The 22,818-nt window shown below is 42.5% G+C and overlaps 1 protein-coding gene across 1 annotated transcript in view; it reads right to left on the bottom strand.

Moving 5' to 3' along the window:
* Nucleotides 1-22,818, bottom strand: part of CACNA2D4 (calcium voltage-gated channel auxiliary subunit alpha2delta 4) — a 206,037-nt gene that overhangs the window by 97,467 nt on the left and 85,752 nt on the right. The window contains exons 25-27 of the mRNA XM_054988696.1: nt 21,891-21,992; nt 7,808-7,935; nt 2,300-2,377 (exon numbers count right to left, since the gene is read on the bottom strand). Of these exons, the coding sequence (XP_054844671.1) occupies nt 2,300-2,377; nt 7,808-7,935; nt 21,891-21,992 (308 nt within the window). The remainder of the gene's footprint in view (nt 1-2,299; nt 2,378-7,807; nt 7,936-21,890; nt 21,993-22,818) is intronic.

Raw genomic sequence — 22,818 nt, 5'->3', positions numbered from 1 at the left:
ACAACCCCACTTCCTCCTCAACAACACTTAATTAAATAGAGAGTATAGGAATTGTACAAGCCCAAAGACCAGCTGTTGTACATTTGGACCTTGGTGGATTTCAGCTGTGTTATCAAGCAACTTCTCAACCCAGGCTGTGCCTGCACTAATGGCTCCCAACAGTCCAATGCAGAAGGAGGGGGGAGAAAGGGCTGTGACAAACCTTTTAAATGAGGAATGGTAAGTTTCTTGCTCAGCTACCAAACTGTGGCATATATACAGCGCCTGCACAAGGGCTTCTGTGTCTAGAAAGGAGGTCCTCTGACTTCCCCTGCCCAAACAGCTCCTCTTTGTGGTGTGACACAAATTATCACTAAAACGTTGAGTTCAAATTCATATTGCCAAATGTTGTATAGAGCTGTTTCTGTGTGTGTGTGTGTGGGGGGGGAGTCAGAAACCTTACTGCACACACACAACTCCTGGCACTGATGGTTATCTTTCATTTTAGTGTACAATAAAAACAAGAGCCACGTTACAAATGTGAGGTGGTTTGGTTTGGGAAACAGCAAAGGGTAATGTTCTCCAGAAACCTACTATACTGAGGGAAGAAAAGGCAATCTGTGATGGTCTTTGAACTTTCAAGATATGACATGCAAATCCTGATTCCACATGCCGCAGTAACCAAAAGCAACTCTTTAAAGCACCTACACATACAAAATGGAGTTTGTTCATGCTTGGAATTATGATTAGATGTCAAGCAAATAACTCACTTGAAGAGAAGGTCACACAATAAGAGAGACGTCATACAGACAGACCAGGCAGACAGTAGAACTCCCACAGAAATTCCAGCAGTTTCTCTGGGACTTTAAATCTGTTAGCAGCTGTGATGTAACTACAGCAGTTCTCCCCAATGTAAAATAAAGCCCTAGGTTATTGACTCACATGAGAGAACAGCCACTATCATTATCTGAAGCAAGGTCAGTAACTCCTCATATTATACACATTTGTTATACGCAGAGAACTGATTTTGCAAGCAAAAAGCTCTAGGCTTATACCTCTGGAGACGAAATAGCCTCAATTAAATTATAATTAATAATTATGTGTTAGCTAAGGTTTGCACAGTGATCAAAAGCTATTAGGCACATTCTAGTAGCTAACAGGAGTTCTTATTCACTAGTAAAGGTATGCCTAGGCGGTAGTAGTGAAAGCTTTCCCCCATGTGGTTTCCACCTAAAAAAAGCCACAGAGTTGATATTATGGAAAATACTATTCAGAGAAACACAGAGCAGCAACGGAGAAACAGATTTTTTTCTGATCCAGAAACAAAATAGTTGACTGGTTATTTTGTGTCAGTATAGGAAACTAATTCTCCCCATTTTGAATACCATTAAATCTCCCCTGCCTGTCCAATTCCTTTGCAAACACAGTCCCAGGGGAGACACAAGATTTCTCCACAAGTCTCTCTTCACCTCCTTGGCTGTTTCTTCCCTCATCTCTATATTTCTCAGAGCCTCTTGAAATGGTACAAAAGATTGTATGGCCACCATAGCTTATATATGCCCACCCTCAATGTTCCCTGTTGGAAGCCACAAATATGTGCTTTCTTTATCCTGCTCCCCACACCCCCACTTGCTCCTCACACCCCTACTTTATTCACCTCCTTCCTAGGCCTTCTGTCCCTTAGGTCCAGCTTCCTACTAAACCGTTTCCATTTGGATTCCCAGCTCTCAACTCACCTGCCCCTTCATTTTCTTCTTTTCTGATGAAGACAGGCACGCTAATCAATTACTAAATACTGTGCTACAATTTTAGAACCTGAACTTCTGCAAAAACGTTGAAAGCACAAAACAAAGTTCTATGGAAAATGCCCAAATCATACAAAATATATGCTTCTTGACCTGCAATAAAATACTGTGTTCAACCACAGATTCACAGATGTCAACACTGATTATAGCTGAACTGAAAATTTCAGGGTTTCAGTTTTGTCATGAAAATTGCCCTTTTAATAAGTCAGAACGCTTCATTGAAAAAGTAAACAATGAATTTTCACTGAAAAAGTAAAGTTTACCAGCCTTCCAGTCAAGGCCGTACAGGGTCTTTGGGTGTGATTCCTTTAGGTCTCAGAGGAAAATTAACAAAAGGCGGAGGGTCTGGGTGAAAAACTGAGCTTGTGTTTACCCAATATGCACACTAAACTGAATCTGTATGATGGCTTCACACAAGTGCCATATCAATTTCCAATGAGGATCATTTCATCCTCAAAACAAATCCAAAATGATGCTCAATATTATGCTTCAATTGTATCAAAACACTCTCCTACCTGCTGCGATTCCAGTCTTCCCACCAACAGTCACAGCCACAGATGTGCTCACTGTTACCACCTCAGGTGGACTTCCATCTGTCAAGACATAAATGCACAAATTAAGTACCTGAGAGCAGGTTGTATTCTGAAGAGAACATTCAGTACCGGATCACTGCTTGGTTCTTCTCTACTTCCACTTGTATTTCAAGTCTTTAGGGCTAAGGAGCTTTCTCAGCTGTTATATGGGGCGGACATTTGGATTACTGGAATCGATAGCTCTATTAATTGACCTTTTGAGATTTTTCTTTGGGAAATCAATGGAGTTCCTCACTGTGTACCTCCACCCCCACCCCCATCCATGGTTCTTCAATTGGAACTTGGCTTGGGATTGGTGGAATGCCAAGCTTGGAAACTCAGAGAAATGTGAGCTGTTCAGTAACACTTTATCTTTTCTTTTGTACAGTGTTTGCCAAATATTAAAAATCTATTAACTAGGAAGTTAACATTGTTATGTATATTAAGCAACGATCTTAATTTCTATTTTAAAAAAGCTTTTACAGTTACTGACTGACCAGCTCTCATCGGTTTTGAACTGAACTTTTCCTTTGTTTATGAGCAATAATTTAATTGGGTAGTAAATGTAACTGAGTTGTGCGTCCCTCCCCCCATCCCCTGACCCCATGTTCTTGAATAAAAGTTCTTAAATCCCCCCCCCCCAAAAGCTTGGAAACTGGTTTTTCCTCTTGTATTTGAAGCTCTTGTTTTCTGAAGATACTAGTAGATTTCTTTCTTTTTTATGTTCAGATCCTCATGTTTCACATTGCTGGACCAGTCTTGAGTCTAAACTTTCATTTTTTTAGGACTGCCCCTTCTGTTTCTCTTGCCTATTGGCCCACAAGTTGCTAGCCTATTCTTAGACAGAGCACAGGGGGCATCAGACTATCAGTTGGCTCTTGGCAGGGCTTGTAGCATATGCTCTACACAGTTTCTTTTGAATCGTGCCCCCTCTTACTCTTCCCATCTTATTTTCATGGATAGAGAGCTTCAAGCAGAGACTGGAAAAGTCATCTGTTGGGAATGTTCTAGCTTTGGATTTCTAGCATGGAGCAAGGAGTTGAACTAAATTCCTGCCATATAGAAAACTAGGGATGCCAGGGAGAAGGCTGTGCCCGAGCACTTCTCCCCTATGAGCAGGAATATTTTGCTCCCATGGGGAAGCATTCTCTGCCCCTCACCTATTCTGAAGTGACACAGATAAGAAGTATGTTTATTTCCTCATCTGCTGTTTCTGAGAACTAGCCCTAGAAATCGAAGTATAAGCTAGAACTGTCTCTGAGGGCCAAGCTACACATGACGAATGACACTTGAACGGCAAGTGGATTGAGTGGAGGGCAAGTGAACAGGGAGAAATACACTTGCCGTTCAAGTGTCATTCGTCATGTGTAGCTTGGCCCTGATTCATTGTGCTGCACCACAGTTCCGTTTTCTGGAGTTCCAGGACATTTTGAAGGTGAAGATTTCTGATCAATTTTTTCTGATTTTTAAAAATTCCACCCTAGGTTTGCTGAATATTCTGTCCCCACATAAGGACTTTCCTCTCTCTTTCCCCACCGTTCTAGCACTTGTCATTGCATTTTATTCTTGGCTCCATCACTAGTGCCCAAATATGTCCTGAACATGACTTTGCAACTTCATTTAGTTTTAGCCTCAGGTCTTGTGCAGATCTGTTTCGTTTTTTTTTTAAAAAAGTGAAATTAAGTTGATTTGTGGAAGGGCATTGTGCAGACCTTGGGGAGCACTTATCCAGTTCAAGGACTCTCCCTCTGGATGGCATTCATATGCCTCAGCCATTATCCTTGCGGCATTCAAAAATCCTCTCCCTCTCACTTCTCTGTGCATTTCTGGGGACATGCAAAGGACATCAAAACCCTCCAGCGAGATACCATGTGACTGCCACATTTTTGTAAAGCTACATATATAAATACAGCACAGACCTTAAGAAAACAAGAGTTTGCCCTTCGCTCACGAGACGTGAGGCTAATTCTAATGTCTTTTGCAAGTTATAGCTAGTAAGAAGTATTTCCCACCCGCAACTGATATTTTTGTGTACGGCTCCTAATCATAGATTAGATCTTCTCTCCTGAAGCCTCAAGATCTAGTGTGAGCTTACCCTTGCCTCCAAATAAAGACACACAAGAGTTTTTAAGAGAGTCCAAAGTGGTTTGTAGGTAGCAATTATTTCCTGTGATGTACTGACATACTACTGCTTTTCCCCCCGCTTGTCACCTCTGGTCAAAAATGTTTTGCAAGTTTTTGAAAGAACACAAAAATCTGGAAAGCCTGCATACTGCATAGCAGAGGTAAATGTATGATGCACACCAGCTACTGATGCTTGTCTCTGCCAGAAATCTTCTGTTTTCCATCAACTTCCTCAGAGGGGTTAATTCTTGATTCCAACAAGAAGGTACATAAAAGTGGAAACAGGCAGGTGCTTTCTCTCCACTTTCCCCCATACATGTTACACCCTTTTCACCTTTTTTTCCAGTCTCATCTTCCTTTCTTTACTACTGACTTCTCCACCCACCCACCCTCCTACTACAGTTCCAAAAAAAGCTTTGCAGCTAAAGAGCTGTGCACCATGATGCCAGAGCTAAGAAGGGTTGAAGAAGAGCACGCAGAGGGTTTTTACGTAGTTTCCAAACCTTCCTGTAGTTTCCATATTTCACACTGGGGTTTCTGCTTTGTATTCATTTAGCAACATCACCCTTTCCACCAGTCTCTGCAGAAGCGAATCCTTCTTGGCCAGTGTGAGAATTTATGAGACTTTATTCTGAAACTGTGGAGTCTAGAGTAGGAACAGTTATAATGCTGGGATCTCTCCCAACTTTCCTTCCACTTTGGGTATTTCCATAGAATGAACATCAGTGCCAGATCAGGTGAAAGGCTTTCCCCTCCCCATCAGTTTCCTGCCACGTACAACCTTGGGGTAAACTCATGTCACATTGGTAATTGACTGATTGACTAGCATGTGCAATTCCTCTTCACAAACCTGGAGTGAACCCCCTACAGCCCTCCATTAGTTAAGTGCAATTTTGACTCACCTGCTGTGTGATTAATGAAAGCATATGGTGCATATGGGCCTCAGAGCACTGGGCTAATTTGGGATGCCTTGAAGTACTCCTCTGCATTTCATTTATTATGGTGAGCAAATTTTGTATTACTACACAGGCTTGGCTAGTGTAAGCCTTGATGATGACCCATACAGACTTCATTTAATAAGAGGGCTCAAGTGTACTACCAGTTCAATCCTATGCACGGTTACACCAGCCTAAGCCCATTAACTTCAATGGACTCCCCTCATTTGCATACTTCATTTCTATTTAAAAATGGACCCCCACACACATACACACCTTTTTCTTTACATGTGCCTATTCACATGTAACTCGTTCAAGAACCAGAGGATCCACCATCACATCTACTTTAGCTTTTAGTCTGATGAACTAAAAAGGCTGCCTGTCTTTTTACCCTTTGGGGCTAACAGCTGTTGCATGGGCTATTTTTATTTGGGGGAAGGGGCAAGGGAAAGGGTTAAACCCCCACCCCCAAAATAATCCTTCCACCATTCATCTACTTTTAAGGGAAAATTTATGGTGGGAGAGATCTCAGCTCTTCGTCACTGATCTCTTTCAACTTGTTTGGCTTGGTCCTAAGACTGTCTATGACAGTCCTAAGACTGTCAATTGCAAAATGAGAAGATTTGTGAAAGGCTCTCTCAAACACTTTACTGGTAAGAAGCAGCCGTGGGGAGGCCCCAGTGTGGACTGGGGATATACTGCAGAGTCCCCCTCCCCCTCCAGCCTTGCACAGCTGCCTAGAACAACTGTGACTCATATAGAGAAAACTTTGACAAGACAGCACAATCCTCTTTGGTGGCAATATCTATGTGTCTCTACTGATCGGTAGGTGACCCCATCAGTTACGCATTCTTCCCCATCCCCTCTGACTTTAGTGAATTAAAAATTGCAAATGGCCACATTCTAGAAAAATTCCCAGATCTGAATATTTTCAAGTATCACTGACTGTCATTAATTTTTCAGTTCAGATAAATAATTTATTAATAAATGGAACATCTTTAGTCTGGGTTTGATTAGATATATTCAGAATGCAGGTCCAGTTTCTTAGCAAGGTCATGAGAAACCCTCTCTCATCAAAGTAAGATGAAGACAAGAGTAACATCTTCACCTATGTCTTTCATACATTACTGTAATTAACACCAAGCCTTTCCACCCGTTTCTTCTGTGTTTGCCGCTCAAGTCTTGCATTTGAGGTATAGAAGACACATAAGCCTTGTGCAGAGGGTCTTCATGTGTACATGAAAGGGGAGGTCAGAATCATGCTTATAGGTATGACCCACCTGGCCATGCCTGAATTTCGTGTGTTCTCTCATATGGTTTCCCATACACTAACAGTGCCATCTTAAGCAAACCCACTCAGGTCTACTCAATGAGACTTACTTCCACGATTTTAGAATTGCAGGGATAGACTTCAATATATTTAAACTTTTTATGTGTGTACTGAGTACAGCTTATAAAGTAAATAACAATAATAAAATTTGTGTGATTGTAGCCTTCACACACACAGGAGCTAAAAGATAGGTTAGATAGTAATCTCCCATGCATACATTTATAAGCAAATTTACTCTCTGTGCAGGAATATACATCCTTCATATGTTAATTGCAGCATCTAAAACCTCAGTTCCACCCTTTCTTCACACATTCCTGTCTTATCTTGAGATGCTTTCAGATTCCTCAAGACAATGCCACTGACTGTTGGGTAGATACTTTTATTGCATTACCCCGACATTTTGTCACTATATTTAGTTAGGTCCAGAAAACACTCAAGTCCTTTCCATATTTTATATATATGCATGACCATCCAAACAGTAAATCCCCCCTCCACATTTCTCATTTCTACCCAAGAAGATTTACTTAGAAATAAGCCCCATGTTATTCTGTGGGGTTTACTCCAAGAAAGGTGTCCTTAGGACTGCAGCCGTAGTCCTTCAAATGACCACTGAAAATATAGATCTGGGAAAAAAATAAACCCTTGAATCCTTCTCTGTAGTTCTATGTGTGTGCTGGGGGTGGAGAAAGCATCCTGTACTACATTCTCCAAAGAAAACTGATGTGTTACCATTAGATTAAATAATATTTGAAGGACTACTATAACAAAACAAGGGCTGCCACTGAAGTGCTAGCTGAAAATACTGTTAAAAAGTCTGATACTACACTTGTGCTAAGAAGCTGTCTTCTGACTGATCCACCCAATACAGGGAGAGTCACGGAAAAACGTCACCCAACACAAGAGAAATAACCATGACTTACTTACGATTGCAATTTAAAGGTACAATGTAACACAGTAACCAGAAGTTTCCTTTGTATCATTAACAAGTATCAATTGTGTTGGGTCTTCAGACTGATGGCTCAACAATTATACTAGAAACACATGAATTTACATGCAAAATACCTGAAGGTTCTTCAAAAGGAATGCTGTACGTGAAACTCCCTGGAGGATGTTCGGCTGCCCGACGGTACCATAGGGGGAAGTGGTCCATAGTGAAAATACTCTCTTTATCTTCACTGGTCAAGAATTTTCTAGAAAAAGAAAAGCAACGCACCTTTTCACCGTATGGATGCTCTGCTGTTACTTAGAATCCACAAAGAACTTCACCTCCTTTTAAAAAAGCATTTTAAAAAAGCTTTCCCCTTTAAAACTAGGAGTCTCTCTATACAAGATATCTTACACGGGGACATTCAAGTGTAGGGAGACGCAATGATAGGTGGGAAGCATAGTTTAAAAAGACAGAGCCAGGGGAGATTGCTCCTCAGAGGGTTTGTTCATTTTATCTTTGTCTCTCCAAAGGGGAGGTGAAATTAACAGAGCCTTGATTGATGGGCGAAGATTAAACTAAGAACAAATGAAAATAGGCAAAAGCTAATGTTGCAAACGAAGAAGAGGATTCTTCTTCAGCTTGGATAATCAATACTCTTCATACTCTTTTAAAAAAGCAATTTTTAAAAGCTTTCCCCTTTTAAACTAAAACTAAGGAAGAATGAAAACAGGCAAAAACAATGGTGCAAATGAAGAGTATTTATTTTAATTATATAAAGCCAATATAAAATAGTTTCAGTACAGAATTAAACAAAAACAAACAAACTTCAGTTGCGAGCTTGAAGAGTTACATAAAACATTAAGTAAATTCAGAACTAAATTGTTTTGCATTTAAGATCTTCCAGCACAAATGTAATTACCATACAAAGGAAGAAAATTAAATCCCTTCCTTCTTGTTCATAGGATGGAATTATTGGCTTCATAATGGAAGAAAACCAATGCAGGATTCATAGAAAGTGCACATGCAGTGGGTTGACCAGTAGCCTGTACAGTGTTATTACAAAATTCAGAGATGACATGGCATTCCCCTTACATATCCTTAACTACAGAATTCCTACAAGAGTGATGGATCTATTATCAGAGTTATTTCCACAGGGTCATGCAACAGTCATATCTTGGACGTTACCACAGATGGAAAACGGGAGGGGATTTTAAATCTGGTGGGGATAATGGAAGATACATCTTTAAATGCAAGCACACGAACACTAAAGCATAGGGTGTGGGAAATTCCAGGAGATCTGGGGTGGTGCCAAGGGAATGCATTTGGGGATGGAGCTCAGCTGGTATGTAATTCCATAGAGTCCCCTCTAGGAAGCTGCCATTTCCGCCACTTTATTGATTTCTAAGGTGAAATTGCAAAATACCCATCCATTTAATTTCTTCTGCTTTTCTCTAGAGAGGGCTGCTACTTCATGCAGAGCACCTCTCTGGGCCACTATGCCACGCTAAACAGAATTGTTTTCACTAATGTGAACATCTCCTCCAGAAACATCCCTAATAAGCCACCACAAGTATAGTGACAACAGCTACAGGGTGAAATGAATCTAATTCATTGTGTATGTCTTGCTTTAAAGGACCCCAAAGCATTTTAACAAACAGTACACTGCACACAGGTATGTTGTGATTTCATCATCCATTACAGAGGCAGCACAGAGAGGGGGAGAGAGCTGTTGTTTTTACAACTCACAGCCATGTTATACAAACATCTTAGGACATAAAGCAAATTGTGCCTACCAGGGGGGATTTAGAGAGATGCATTAAGCTCTCTAGCAGGTTTTTGTCTGTATTAAAAAAGTCTGTTTTTATCCTTCCCCCCATTCTTCTGTTTTAAAGGCACACAATACAATCAGAAAAGGGAAAAGGCCAAGGTGTCCAAAATATTTCGTTTTAGGGGCAGAGTAAACATTCAGGGTGGCTGCATGGAAGATTTGTCTTTGATCTGGACACAGTGGTCAGCTGGGTGCAGTTCTTCGTTCCTCCTCCTATGTCATGTCAAATTACTTATGTTTTGGTTCAGCAGTGTTTCCTCTCTGTATTTGGGTTTACACTTGTTTTCAATCAGTAGCCTATTGTATTGTTTATTGAATATCACAGCAGTTGATCATATTGACTTACACTGTGCAATCTCCCTTGAGTCTCAGGGAGAAAGGCAGACTATAAATTAAATAAAATAAAATAAAGTGAATGCCTATACAATAGAAACTTAATGAAGCTATGAAAGATCCCAGTATCCAAACACTCGTGTCTATACTTTGCTTTCCACAAACGATAAAAAACCAAGTTATTCAAAAGGCTTTCTACTCAGATAGGAGGGCTGGACTTTAGGGAGCAGGTCTCAGAAGTTTTGCTAATGAGTTAGGATAGAAATCATAGACTTCACCACGATATTGTATTCGATTCCTGCTAATGCTATATCTTCATAAACTTGTATCTATTTACCCTATGGCATTGTTTATGGAATGTACTTGTTCTTGATATTGAATGTACTTATCTCACACTGTGTAATCTGCCTTGAGTCTCAGAGAGAAAGGCGGACTATAAATGACATAAATAATACAAATTTCTGGACACAGCATTCCAGTTTAGCCAAAGTCCTGACCATCTTGGGAAGCCCCCAAGATCATTTGCATAAGTGAGACTTCACAGTACTTGATCTTATTTGAAATATTGTTTATCATCATTTTCATTTACAGCCTATCTTTCCTATGGGGACCCAAGGCACATCACAAGTATCATAAAACACTTTCAGTCAATTAGTAAGCAAATCATCAAAATATGATACCATCAGGAAATCAGTGAGTAGATTACAAGATATGATAACATTTGAATCTAAAGCACATGCGTGCTCTTGAAGTGGCACGATGACATCACTTCCAGGAGTCATGTCATTGCACCCGTGGGGAGTGCGCCTGCTGTGCATTGGCCTGAGAGCGGGTTTTTTTGCATCCTGGGCCCATTCCTCAGTGCCTCCCCCCTCCCGTCAGCCAGATGAGTGGTGGTGGAGGGCAAAGGCTGGGAACAGGGGACTGGCAGCCCTAACAACAAAGATTCCTAGTAAAACAAAATAACCTGGTTTAGCAACAGAAGAAATCAGACCTAATATTCCATACATTCACCTGCATTCTGGAACTTCTAGAACTGTGTGCTGAGAATATTCGATGGAAACATTAAGTGCTCCAACAAACACTTAATGATGGTTCACATACTCATGTTCCTTGTTAGGGAATTTTTAGGCCCCATTTCATAAAATCTTATTCCAAGCATACATTCAAGCTACCAGCACACAGAAATCTGTAAACAAGTAATAAAGCCTTGCTCTAAGTGTCACATTCCTTCTTCTGAGATATCCTACTTGTTACATATGCCTCCTCTGGTGGAGATAGGGCACTAAACAATGTGTAAACATTTTGTTGTTTTGGGTTATTCTAATTAGACAAGTAAGATTTAACCTTGATCGCATTCCTTTCCCAAGAAAAGTCTGACTTATGACTCTAGTTTCTCAACTGTTTGTATAAATCATTTGACACTCACGCTTATCACATGTCATTTTCTCTTGGAACATGAGTCATTTAAACAGGGTTTCATCCTAACCTCTGATCTTTTATTCTGTAAACAAATAGCAATTATTCTGTAAACAATCAATACTGAAGGGTATATAAGGCCCTCCAATGCTACTGGTCTTCACACGTCTCCCCCTAATGGAGAATGTGTCTGGGATTATTTCATGTGAGACAGAAACCCATTTTCTTCGGTAACCACTGAGTTTGGTGTCTTGAAACATATATGGGTTAGTGGTAGTAGGGGACTTGCAAATTGGAAGCAGAGTACTATTTTAAAAAACTCCCCTAACATTCATCATTAGGTGACTACAAGACTAAGTAATTCCTTGCATGTAACTTTCAATATCTTTTCATATAACCTTAAACACAATGCTTTTCATTGGAGTCAGTTCATGCATTCTGTTGCTAATCATCAGGCTATGTAATCAACTGGTGTCCATGTAGGTGTAAAAATGCTGAAATCACTAAAACAGCACTTTATATATAGGAGGCCATTACTGACAGGCCTACATGAAGAGTCTCATGTAATTCTAGCTTTATCTTCTGGAACTATGCTTAGCTTACAAAGCCCTCCAATGGCTAGTAGAGCTTGACCACCACCCATTCTCTTGCAGCTCATCATGAGCTTCCAGTCATTGGGATGCTATCAGCAATTCAGCCTTGTCCAATATGTTAATGGAAGACTTGGAAGTAGCTGACAAAGAAGCACGTGCTTTTCATAGCCAGAACTGATATCCAGTTTCAGTATTGTCCCTCACTGTACCAAGCCCCTATTTTTTTACCATTACTTTCCTCCAGGATAAAGACAAAAGGAAACACAAGATGAATGATTGTGTATTACTCTTGCCAGAAAGGATTATATAATAGATCCTATTTAAACAGCCGGCAAGTAAGGGCTACCTCTCATTCTCTCTCTCTCTCTCTCTCTCTCTCTCTCTCTCTCACACACACACACACACACACACACACACACAAAGCCTGACCCAGGCAAAAACAGACCTACATTTCCCTAAGTATGTGTTCATTTGACCAATGTATGATTCTGTTAATAACAGATGTGTCCAATAAGGGTTTATGTGATTGCTTCTATCCTTCTATTACTTCTGCCTTCATCTGCCCCATTATATATATATATCTGTGACTACTTAGATCGCGCACGTTAACTGTATTCACGTGAATGCTTAAATAGGTCACGGATAGATTAAGAGAACCAGGATTTGTGAGGCTGTTGGGTAAATGGAGAGGTGCTGTTATTTAGAAAATATTTTGTTAAAACTCCCGTTGCACCTTATTAGATGATCTATTTAAAGTTCATAATCTTGCAGGATTTGAAAAATCAACAAAATGAATGAAGACTTTGGCTTCCTGAGTGATCATGGCTGTGTAAGATTCTCCATTTAAGTTATCTTTAAGATCCTACTTAACACAAGTGAAGCGGTGTTTGTGGAACTGAACTTCTGCCTTGCCCCCCAGGTTGCAGTGCGCATTAAAACTGAGCTGCTGAGATGAAGATCTAGATTGGCATGGAGGAATCAAAGAAAATCATTCCCTTGTTTCTGCTGGAAGAAGTATCTTCATCCATCAGAAAACATGGGTAGGATTTAAGCTGATATTTCTTAAGCTTACAATATTTTGTTAACCAGTCTTAAAGTAACTAAAGATATTATCTTTTAAAAATGTTTCACAGTTAGGGTTGCCAGGTCCAGATTGAGAAATTCCTGGAGATTTGGGGGGTGGAGCCTGGAAAGGGTCGAGTTTGGGGAGGAGAGGGGCCTCAATGGAGTATAATGCCATAGAGTCCACCCTCCAAAACACCTATTTTCTCCAGGGGAATTGATCTTTGTTACTTGGAGATCAGTTGTAATTCCGGGGGATCTCCAGCCACCACCTGGAGGCTGGCAACCTGCAATCCCAGGTAACATTATACGATTTGAAGACCATGTTACTCTATTTAGGATTGCAGTGTCAAAGACTTTAAAAAGTAATGGGATGTCTTAGTTGGCCATCTTCTGTTGGTGAAAGAATATTCAGTCCCTGCAGTAAATCAGTTGCTATTAACAAAGTTCATGGCAATAATGTATAAACTCCAATAAAATCAAATTTAATTCATTGATCCTTCTGTGTTTTAGCCCTAATACAATGAACCTTAATTCTCCTTCGATCTGATTTAAATCAATTGGACAAGTTAGTCATAACTAACTTTTGGTTGCATTGGGGCTTTCATGACTTTAGTCACTTGCTTCCATCAACTGAAATTGGCCCTGTGTCACTTTAATTAAGCTATGATAATAAATTCATTCCAGAATTCAAGTCTTTGGGGACAGAAAAAGATTAAAGCTTTGAGCTGAATGTCAGTAAATGTTTGTTAATTAGACTTCTATAAACATAGATACTAAATATGACTTGCACTGTGCATGACAGTATGTAAATGAACTGTGCGCTGAAATTTTGCTTAGCATTCAAAGAGTAGTTGCTGAAACTTCACCTGTAACATGAAAGCTATTTCTGCTCCCAAACCATAAAAGCATCGCCAATTGTCCTAATGCAGAGAACCACAGGAGCAGCAGCATACAGTCTGTTGTACCCACTGTTAATAGTACAGAGTGAGGCTTGGGTGCAGATTGTGAACATGGGTTACAAAGGGAATAATTTATGCAGATACACACGAGTTTTCTGCACTAGTGGATAGGGTGTCCCTTACCTGCAACTGGTTGAGAAATTCTCGTTATTAACCATACAGATTAGCTTTAAACAACTTCAGAAATAGTTAAAGCACTATATATATTTGCTGTTTGAAAATTAGCGGTACCCAGGGCTAAAGTTTACCAGAATTTAAACCCCTGGGGTTAAGAAATCCAGATTGTAAAACATTTTCCCACTAGGTGGCACTATTGTCCACCTCAAACCAACCTGAACCTCACGTGCAATAAGTAAGCAAGGAACACAGGATGGTTACTTTTCAGTCCAGGTGGTGTCAGCTGGGCTAAAGCTCAACTGGCCCACAGAAACACTAGCACAGAAACTGCAGGGAAGGCAACTAAGGAGAGAGAAAAAGAGAGAAATTCCACAGGACAAGTGGTTAGTGCGTAGGGGATCACACAATATGGATCTGCTGGTTTACTCTATAGCACTAGTAGCTTTCCTCTCTGCCTGCCTGCCTACTTGCCTTCCTGCAAATCAGCTGGATCCATACGGAAAACAGATACACACCACTGATTGCAGCCATTGCATTTTTTTATATTTATTTACTTACGTTATTTATAGTCTGCCTTTTTCACTTTTTCCAGGCAGATTACATAGTATAAGTCAATACAAACGTTGGCTGAGACATTCAACAGACAGTGCAATAGGGCAGGATGGTAGAAATGTGAAAACAAGCAGAAATCCAATACAGAGCTGAACAGCAACAAAAACCAAAAGATAACACTGAAACAGAACATAAAACAGCATGGAACTATCCAGCAGGAGCCTATTTACAGCAGCCCTCGGTAGTCTAGACACCAACACATCTTTCTAAGCCATTTCCTCCCAGCACTGCCTATCCCCATGTAAGAAAGACCTGAATAATTTGGTTTTGCATAATTTGTGGAAAGCTAGGAGAGCGAGAGCCTCCCTGACCTCTTCAGGAAGGTGGGGGCCACTGCACGGCTTGTCTGTGCTTTCCCCTTCAGGCATAGCACACAACCACTGCATCTGTGTGTCACCTCAGCTGTCCTTCTCAACTAATTTTAAATGCAGATGGGCAGACTGTGCTGGCCCCACCAGATACTGTGGGGATGGCAGGACAATGCAGTGAAACAAGAGAGGCTTTCCTTCCCAAATCAGTATCTGGTCACATAGCTGTAGCGATATTCATTACTGGAGGTATTATATTATTAACATCTGCACTGTGCCTGTACTAACAGATGTTGCCTCCAGCAATTGGGAAGGATCTGGTTACGGGTGTTTCAGTAGCAGCAGGTACCACATGGTAGCTGAGGGAGATACAGTTACTCTAGACAATGGACACAGCAGGACACACCAAAAGGCTTCACTGTACAGGCAACAGACATCCTTTTACTCAAGGAAAGAGACGGCTGATTTGAACACAGGCTGTCAATCATTTCTTTCGCTGCCTTCAGCAGGGGCATTATTTGCAAACAGAAAGGTGCCAGAGATCAAGCCTGCCCAGATTACATGTCCCCTGACAAAGAAACTCAGCTTTCCCCAGCCAGAGATGCATACACTCCAATGGTATCCATTTACCAGAAGCAGTCTCTGTTCTCTGCTACCTATTCCGTTCCTATTTTGCCATTTATGGATGCCTTTAAATACGCTGTTAGCATGTAGAATTGCCAACCTTTAGATTTCAGTTCAGACTCTTCTCATGGGACTCTGTGACTGGAAGGAGGAGGGAGGTAGATGTCTCTTGATTCTAAGTATGTATACATATAAATACGCATGCTTGAATGCTAATGTGTCATTTACTGCACAGCCTGCCGTTCTGTAAACTGCATGTGGCATATATTTTGAACTCTTAACTATGATAAAATATTATTTGTATATTTTCCCCACAATCCCATCAGATCTTGGAACTGAAGGTCAGCCTCGGTTACTAACTGGATGGGAGGCCTCCAAAGAAGAGCAGGGTGGCAGAGGCAGGCAATGGCAAGCCACCGTAAGTGGTGTGTGTGTGGGGGGGGGGGGGGAGAGATCACTATAAGTCAACTATGACTTGACATCACTTCCACCAGCATCATATCTTTAATTTATTGGGGGTGAGGGGGGGGAAGCACTTTCTATTTTTAAATTTGTGCAAGCTATTACAGAGTAAATCAGTAAGTAAAGAAGTCGTATGGCTCAAGCAAGGACCTTCAGTGGGAGAACAGAGTTGTTACAAGCATACAAGCATTTATTTTTGTCTGTGAGATGTTCCAGGCACCTGAATATATAGTGCTGCCTTCAAAGATCCGCAGTAATGCTTTCTAAAACAGGTACACATATACAGTCTCAGGAAAGACAGAGGAAACATGCATTTGTGCACATGTTCCCTTACCCAGCTAGCAATATCCATGCAGAAGCTTGGTCTGTACCAGGGCAAATGCATTAGTAGCCCATAATGGATCAGGGCCATTGTGTTTAGCGACCAATGTCACCTTCACATATTTTAGGTGTGGATCCTGGCATTTGGGATATACAAGTGAGGATCCTCAAGAACTTGCAAGAGGCATCTCAGGTTCCCCTCCTGCACCATCCCTTCACTGCCCCCACAGCCCATCTCCATTTCCCTGCTTCCTTTTCTCCTTCCCTCCCGACTTTGTCTGTTCCCTTGTTTTCATCTTTCCTCCTTCCACCCCAGGCAGCCTCTCCCTTATGGCCCAGTTACAGGGTATCAGCTAAGCCAGGCCCAGTTGCATACTGGGGAACGTGCAAAGATTTGCTGTAGGTACTTCATTTTTCTTGTGTCCTTTTCCCCACACTATTTCCTCTTTCCCTCCTCCTGGCAGCCTCCATATGCTTACCTTTCTGCTTACCTTTCTCTACATCCTTGTCTCCTTCGAACCCACTAAACAATTTACCTTTTATCTGTCCTTCATCTTCATCTATTTTTACTAATTTACTTCATTTATCTACTGCCTTTCTCCACAGTGGAGATCCAAAGCAGCTTACATCATGCTTTTTGCCTCCATACTATCTTCACAACAGCCTTGAGAGGTAGGTTAAGCTGAGAGTCTGTGACTGGATCAAAGTCACCCAGTGAGCTTCCACAGCAGAGTGGTGCTACCAACCTGGGTCTTCTACATCCTGCTGTGAAATGGGGGTAGAGCTGCTGTTGAACAGTAGCACACAGCCCTGCCTGGATGAGTGATACAATTGATGTGGTATCAAGTTGCCTAGTGGTTGCTTCTGGGCTTGGTCCCAGTAAGTCTTCCCTCAAATGCCAAAACAGCCCCCAAAGGGCCCTGCCCCCTCCCTGCTGCCTTTTCCTGACAGAAACTAGGCCCAGAATACTGACCTAACTGTTACTTGGTTGCTTAGCAACAGCAACTGAGTGCATCTAGTTAAAGCTACAGTAGTTCCTTTAATCACTTTGGGTTTTTTTAAACTCCAAATGTATTTTTTTTAGACTTGACATTTTTCTGCAAACTTGGGACATTTTTCAGGTTTGTAGAAAGATCTGCCTTGTCCATTCATGGCTCTAGTCTCCAGATTTATGCACACACAGATCAGGGCTGATTAACTATCTCTAATATATAAAAGGCAAACTGTGTTGCCAACGACTCACTTTTTATCCTGGCGCAGATGCAGTGAGTCGTTGGCAACACAGCAACAGAGAAGCAGCAACCACAGCAGGGAGGCCTAGCGCAATGGCGCAGCCCTCCCAAGACCTCCACTGTGGAGCCTTGGGAGGGCTGCACTGCCATGCTGGGCCACGGAGGGCTGCAGCCACGGAGGCAATGGGGAGTCTCAGTGTGCTGGCGCAGCCCTCCCAGGGCCTTGCAGCAGCCATGGAAGTGGCACAGAGGCCCAGAGCACTGGCATGGCCCTCCAGAAGACCGCACCACTATGCCGGCCTTCTCTGTCACTGCACGGCCTTGACAGAGAAGCCCGCCGCACTGCTGCGCCCCTCCCTAGCTTGGTTGCTAGTTAGTATATAAGATTCTAAGGCAAGGCAGAGATCAGTCTAGGGTAAATTAAACATGGATATTTAGAGACTTTTAAACATTTCACTAATGATCCCAGATTAGTATACATAGGAGGGAGCAGCTCCTGATTTTGTGACAAGTGAAATCAATAAACATATGGAAAAACTATCAACTAGGTGTTAGGTGGGAGGCTAAGTGGGCTTCTGATTTCCCAGAAAGAACACAGCCAGCTAGCCACCTACTACTATGATCAACATGGTTTGCGATGTTTACTGATTTAATGTAGCCTGAAATCAGCACCTGAATCCCTGTACCAAGGTAAAACAAAGCATCTTTTGAGATTTGCAGAAAGTGCTCTTTGGAATTCAGTATTTGCAAGAGGTTAAGAAGTTGAGCAGTTGAGGAAAAGGGGATAGTGATGCTGTCAGGATCTTGAATCAGTGATCACTTGCTGCTTGTTCATGACATAAAACAAGCAACCAAAGCTAGCTACGGCCATCCAGCCTATACTTTTTGACAGGATGGTTTCCATCCTGCTATTCACCTGGTCTGCAAGACCAGCACCATTGGGTGCATCCACCCTATCTGCACTGCAGGAGCAACTTAGATGATCCCTTTTGCAAATTTTAGATTAACAAGTAGCGCAAGTCTAGTTCCCAGCCATTAGCCAGAGCATCATTTGTGCCCATGTGAGAGTGAGGAGAAAGAAGCAGGACGACACTGGGTATTTGTGCCCAGCATTGCCTGTCTTCCCAGCAGGTGACCTTAGACCAGCTTCAGACAGCCCAGCTGCCCATAGGCTGGCCAGGAAGGGGTGGGATCATTGGACCTGAGTGGTTCAGGTTTCAGTCTGGTAGATGACGCATGTTGAAAAGGAGGAAGTGGCATTTGAGAACTAACTTCCACCAAAGACCCACCACTCCACCCTATACTTTCTGTCAGGGCTTGTCGCTGCCACCACTGGGTGGAGCCCCAGCTGAGCTGGCCCTGACATCAGAGGGGCACCAGGGATGCTGTAGGACCCTGCTCTGTGGAAGGAGGGGCAGTATACATCACCCTGGCTCCCTTTCAATCCACTTGCTGGCCTGCTCAACCTGGTCTGCTTACCCTCTGCATCCTCCATCATCTCCTCCTCCCAGAACTCTCCTCCAAGCCTCCACTCTTGCTCTGCTCTCACTCCACATCATCTCTCCTTACTCACACCCACCACCTCAGAGCTCTTCCCAGCCACCTTATATAAGGTTTCCTTTCCCCACCCCGCCCTCCTTCTAGGCTTGTTCCCTCTCCTGACTTGGCCCAGCTGTGCCTTCCCTCAGGTGTTTCCCTCATACCACTAATCCCTTCTTGGCTTCCTCGCCTTACTGGCAGAGTGGGGTTGAATGCGAGCCATCCCCAGCTGAGGTCTCTTTGGCCTTGCTCACGAGGAGCTACCCCAGTAGGCCTTTGAGCTGCTGAGCTAGCCTGGCCTTGCTCACGAGGAACTGCCCCAGCCGGCTGCTGTGCTGCTGAGCCTCCTTGGCCTTGCTCGCGAGGAATTGCCCTGGCCAGCTTCTGGGCTGCCTGCTCATTGCTGCTGGGCGGGGCTACCCATCTCCTCCCCCAGAATGCCTGTGGCAGCTCCACCTGGAGGGGCTTGGCTCCTAGCAACTCCTGAGCCAGGCTACTGTCCTCTTGCCGGGGCGTGGCTCTGGGCTGTAGTGGCTGCGTCTTCTCCTTGGCTGGTAAGGGCTCTGTTTGGGCTGTTGCTGGGTCTCTATTCCCCCTGCCTTGGCCCTTTTCCTATAGCCTGTTTAGCCCCCTCTCTTTCCCCTGGAGGGTGGGACTAGCTGGCCTCTCCCTGCTCCCCCCAGCCTTCTGAGGCTTTGGCCTTTGCCCCTTCCCCCTGGAGTAGGCTGGTTCTGGCTCTGTTTGCCAGTCAGAATGGTTGAACTGCTGTCTCCCGGCTGCCCCCCGCCGCTGCCTGCCAGCAAGTCCGGGGGCTGGGCTGCTGACCCTGGACACTTTTGCATAACTTCTTTTGTGGTACCTGTCCTTTGCTAGTCTGGGGGGGGGGGGTCCGCTGGTTAACTGGGCCAGGAAGAAAATTTACTCAAGGCTGTGATTAGTTGAGAGGCCCTGGAGTGTTTTGCCTTGCTCATAACAAAGAGAATATACTGTGCATAGCTGATTGTACTGTTAATGTAGCGTAATAGTCACAACTGGCTGCTGGCGGGTAGGCGTCGGCTAGGGAACATAGTAGAGGGTGTGCAGGGGTGGGATCCCAGCATGATCATAAAAAGGGGGGGTCCTGTAAGGGCTTGTGTGTGTGTGTGTGTGTGTGTGTGTGTGTGTGCGCGCGTGTGTGTGCATAGTGCATGGCAACCAATCTTGGGACTGAAGCACTGGCCACACCTCCAGGAGGATGGAAATGGGGAGGAATCGTGTTTCTTCTGCATCTACCCTAATACCAGGCCTTTCCCCTCTATTATCACAACAGGTACTGACGGCAGTTGGGCTGTCAACTGAGCTCATCATCATCCCCAGTCATGCTGTACCAAGGCCCCAGGAATAAAGCTGTGGCTTGATTCTCCCCAGCACAGTGTGTTTTTGGCATCTCTTCCCCCTGCCCCAACGCTGGTCCCCATTCCAGCCACAGCAGGGAAACCACTAAAAGCACATGAAGTAGGCAATTCTACTGGGACTCACTGCTGCTGTTTTTTACTTATTTCACCATGTCACAGGGCTATTGTGGAATCCAAAACAGTATTTTTAAAAGCAAAGGGAGGCGAGAGACTGGAAAGAAATCCAAGTCAGTCCCAACAAACAGCTCGCTCTGTTCCGATTGCAGTCACATTAAGGGAAAAGTGCAATGTGCCAAAGTGCTCTAGAATATAAATACTTCTACACAATCAATAAATATAATACAAAAATACACACACACACACACATATTTCATTCAGTTCTAAGACTTTTTCACAAGATCCAAAAATCCAACTGGTGAAGAACTTCTCGAGAAGAAAGACTTCGCAAGATAAATAGTAGATGTCATCTAGTTCAGTTCTCAACATAAATGTTTCACAGTTCTTTTTGTCTTTTTCAGGTATTGTTCTTTCCAAGGATTCTCCAATAGGAACAACTTGGTGTAGTAATTTATGTTGAAATTCACTACAGATTGAAGAGCCTAACGGGTTTTCACAGCATATATCCCATCCTGTTTTGCCATAAACTTTTTCAAAAGCTCATATTCAACATGATACCCACTGTAATTAAATGAATTGATATAAATAAATTCCTGTCCTCATCTCTTTCATGATACCCATCTCATAAGCTGTCGTATACTCACAGTATATGCTGGCAAAACCCATTAGGCTCTTCAATCTGTAGTGAATTTCAACATAATTACTACACCATGTTGTTCCTATTGGAGAATCCAGACTCCTTGGAAAGAATAATACCTGAAAAATACAAAAAGAACTGTGAAACATTTATGTTGAGAACTATACTAGATGACATCTACTACTTACCTTGCGAAGTCTTTCTTCTCACGAAGTTCTTCACCAGGTGGATTTTTGGATCTTATGAAAAAATCTTAGAACTGAATGATATATATATTTTTTTCCAATTTTTTTTATTTTTTAAAAAAACCAAGCAAACAAACAAAAACAGTGTACAGAAATGATATATATATATTTGTATGATATTTATTGTAAGATTGTAGACTGGATATTTATTGATTGTGTAGAGGTATTTATATTCTAGAGCACTTTGGCACATTGCACTTTTCACTTATATACAAAAAATACTATTTATATAGTGCTGTATGACTTGATATTGTTTGCCACACCTTTGGTAGGCTTTTCCTTGTTGGTTGGTAGTGCTTATGTTTCCAGAGGAGCCCTTTTGTTGTTGTTGCTGTCACATTAAACCACTTAGAAGGACATTGTCTTGAGTGGCATCTTCCTAAACTAGGGGTGTTTTGTCCAGAAAACTCACCTGTTAGAAAGTTTTTCAGTTCCGACATAGAAGGCACTTCTCATGAGCCCAGCCCGAGTTCCCATGAAGGCCATCTCCACTCCCTCTTCAGTCTCACTGTTTCTTCACACATTGCAAATAAAGGAAGAGAGACAGTGACAGATCTAAGCAAGGCTAATGTGGTATAAGAGCAGTTTACAAACCCATACATGGTTCAGAAAGTATATATAGAGAAAACCTCTTTCCCATAACACTCAAGTCACCCAGTGACTCAGGACAGACAGAAGATAGCACTTCTTTAAGCAACAAAGAATTAAGGATCTTACCTCCCTAAGATGTGGTGATGGTCACTTTACTTAGATGACTACTGAGGGATCAGACATATTCCTGGGGCACAGATTTAGAACAGGTATGACAGTTCTGGTTGCAGAGAAGCAACTAGGAGTGAGGCTGATTGACATCATGTCCTGCTCGTCAGATTCCTAGAAGCTTCTGGCTGGTCACCATGGGTGCCCCCCAAGAATCCTAAATTTACTGGATTTTTATGTACTCTGACACATATATACTTCCAACTAGTCAGCAAGAGGTATAAAGTGATGTCTGATTGACCCTGCTCCCTTGCGGATACTGGATTACATGATACAAGTTGTTTTTGTAGTCAGGCCAGCCACGGCTCTTATCAAGAACTGATTTTCAAGAGGTGAAGATGGTCTGACAGATTATCCTACCATTCCACACAGCAATGTTTATTTATTTATTAAAATATTATTATCCCATCTTTCCTTGTGATTCAAGTTTGAATCCTTCCTCCAATTGAAGGAGCTTTCCTCCAAATTAAGTTTCAGATAGGTAGCCGTCTTGATCTGCAGTAGAAAAGCCTTCCTCCAACTTAAATGGGTTGTCCTCCAGCAGAAGAGACACTCAAGCTAGCAGAAGGGCAAAATTCAAG

Source organism: Eublepharis macularius, chromosome 9 (genome assembly GCF_028583425.1).
Source record: "Eublepharis macularius isolate TG4126 chromosome 9, MPM_Emac_v1.0, whole genome shotgun sequence".
In the NCBI taxonomy this organism is placed as follows: Eukaryota; Metazoa; Chordata; class Lepidosauria; order Squamata; family Eublepharidae; genus Eublepharis; species Eublepharis macularius.
Note: the sequence above shows the minus strand (reverse complement) of the source record. Positions and strands in the feature narration are given on the sequence as shown.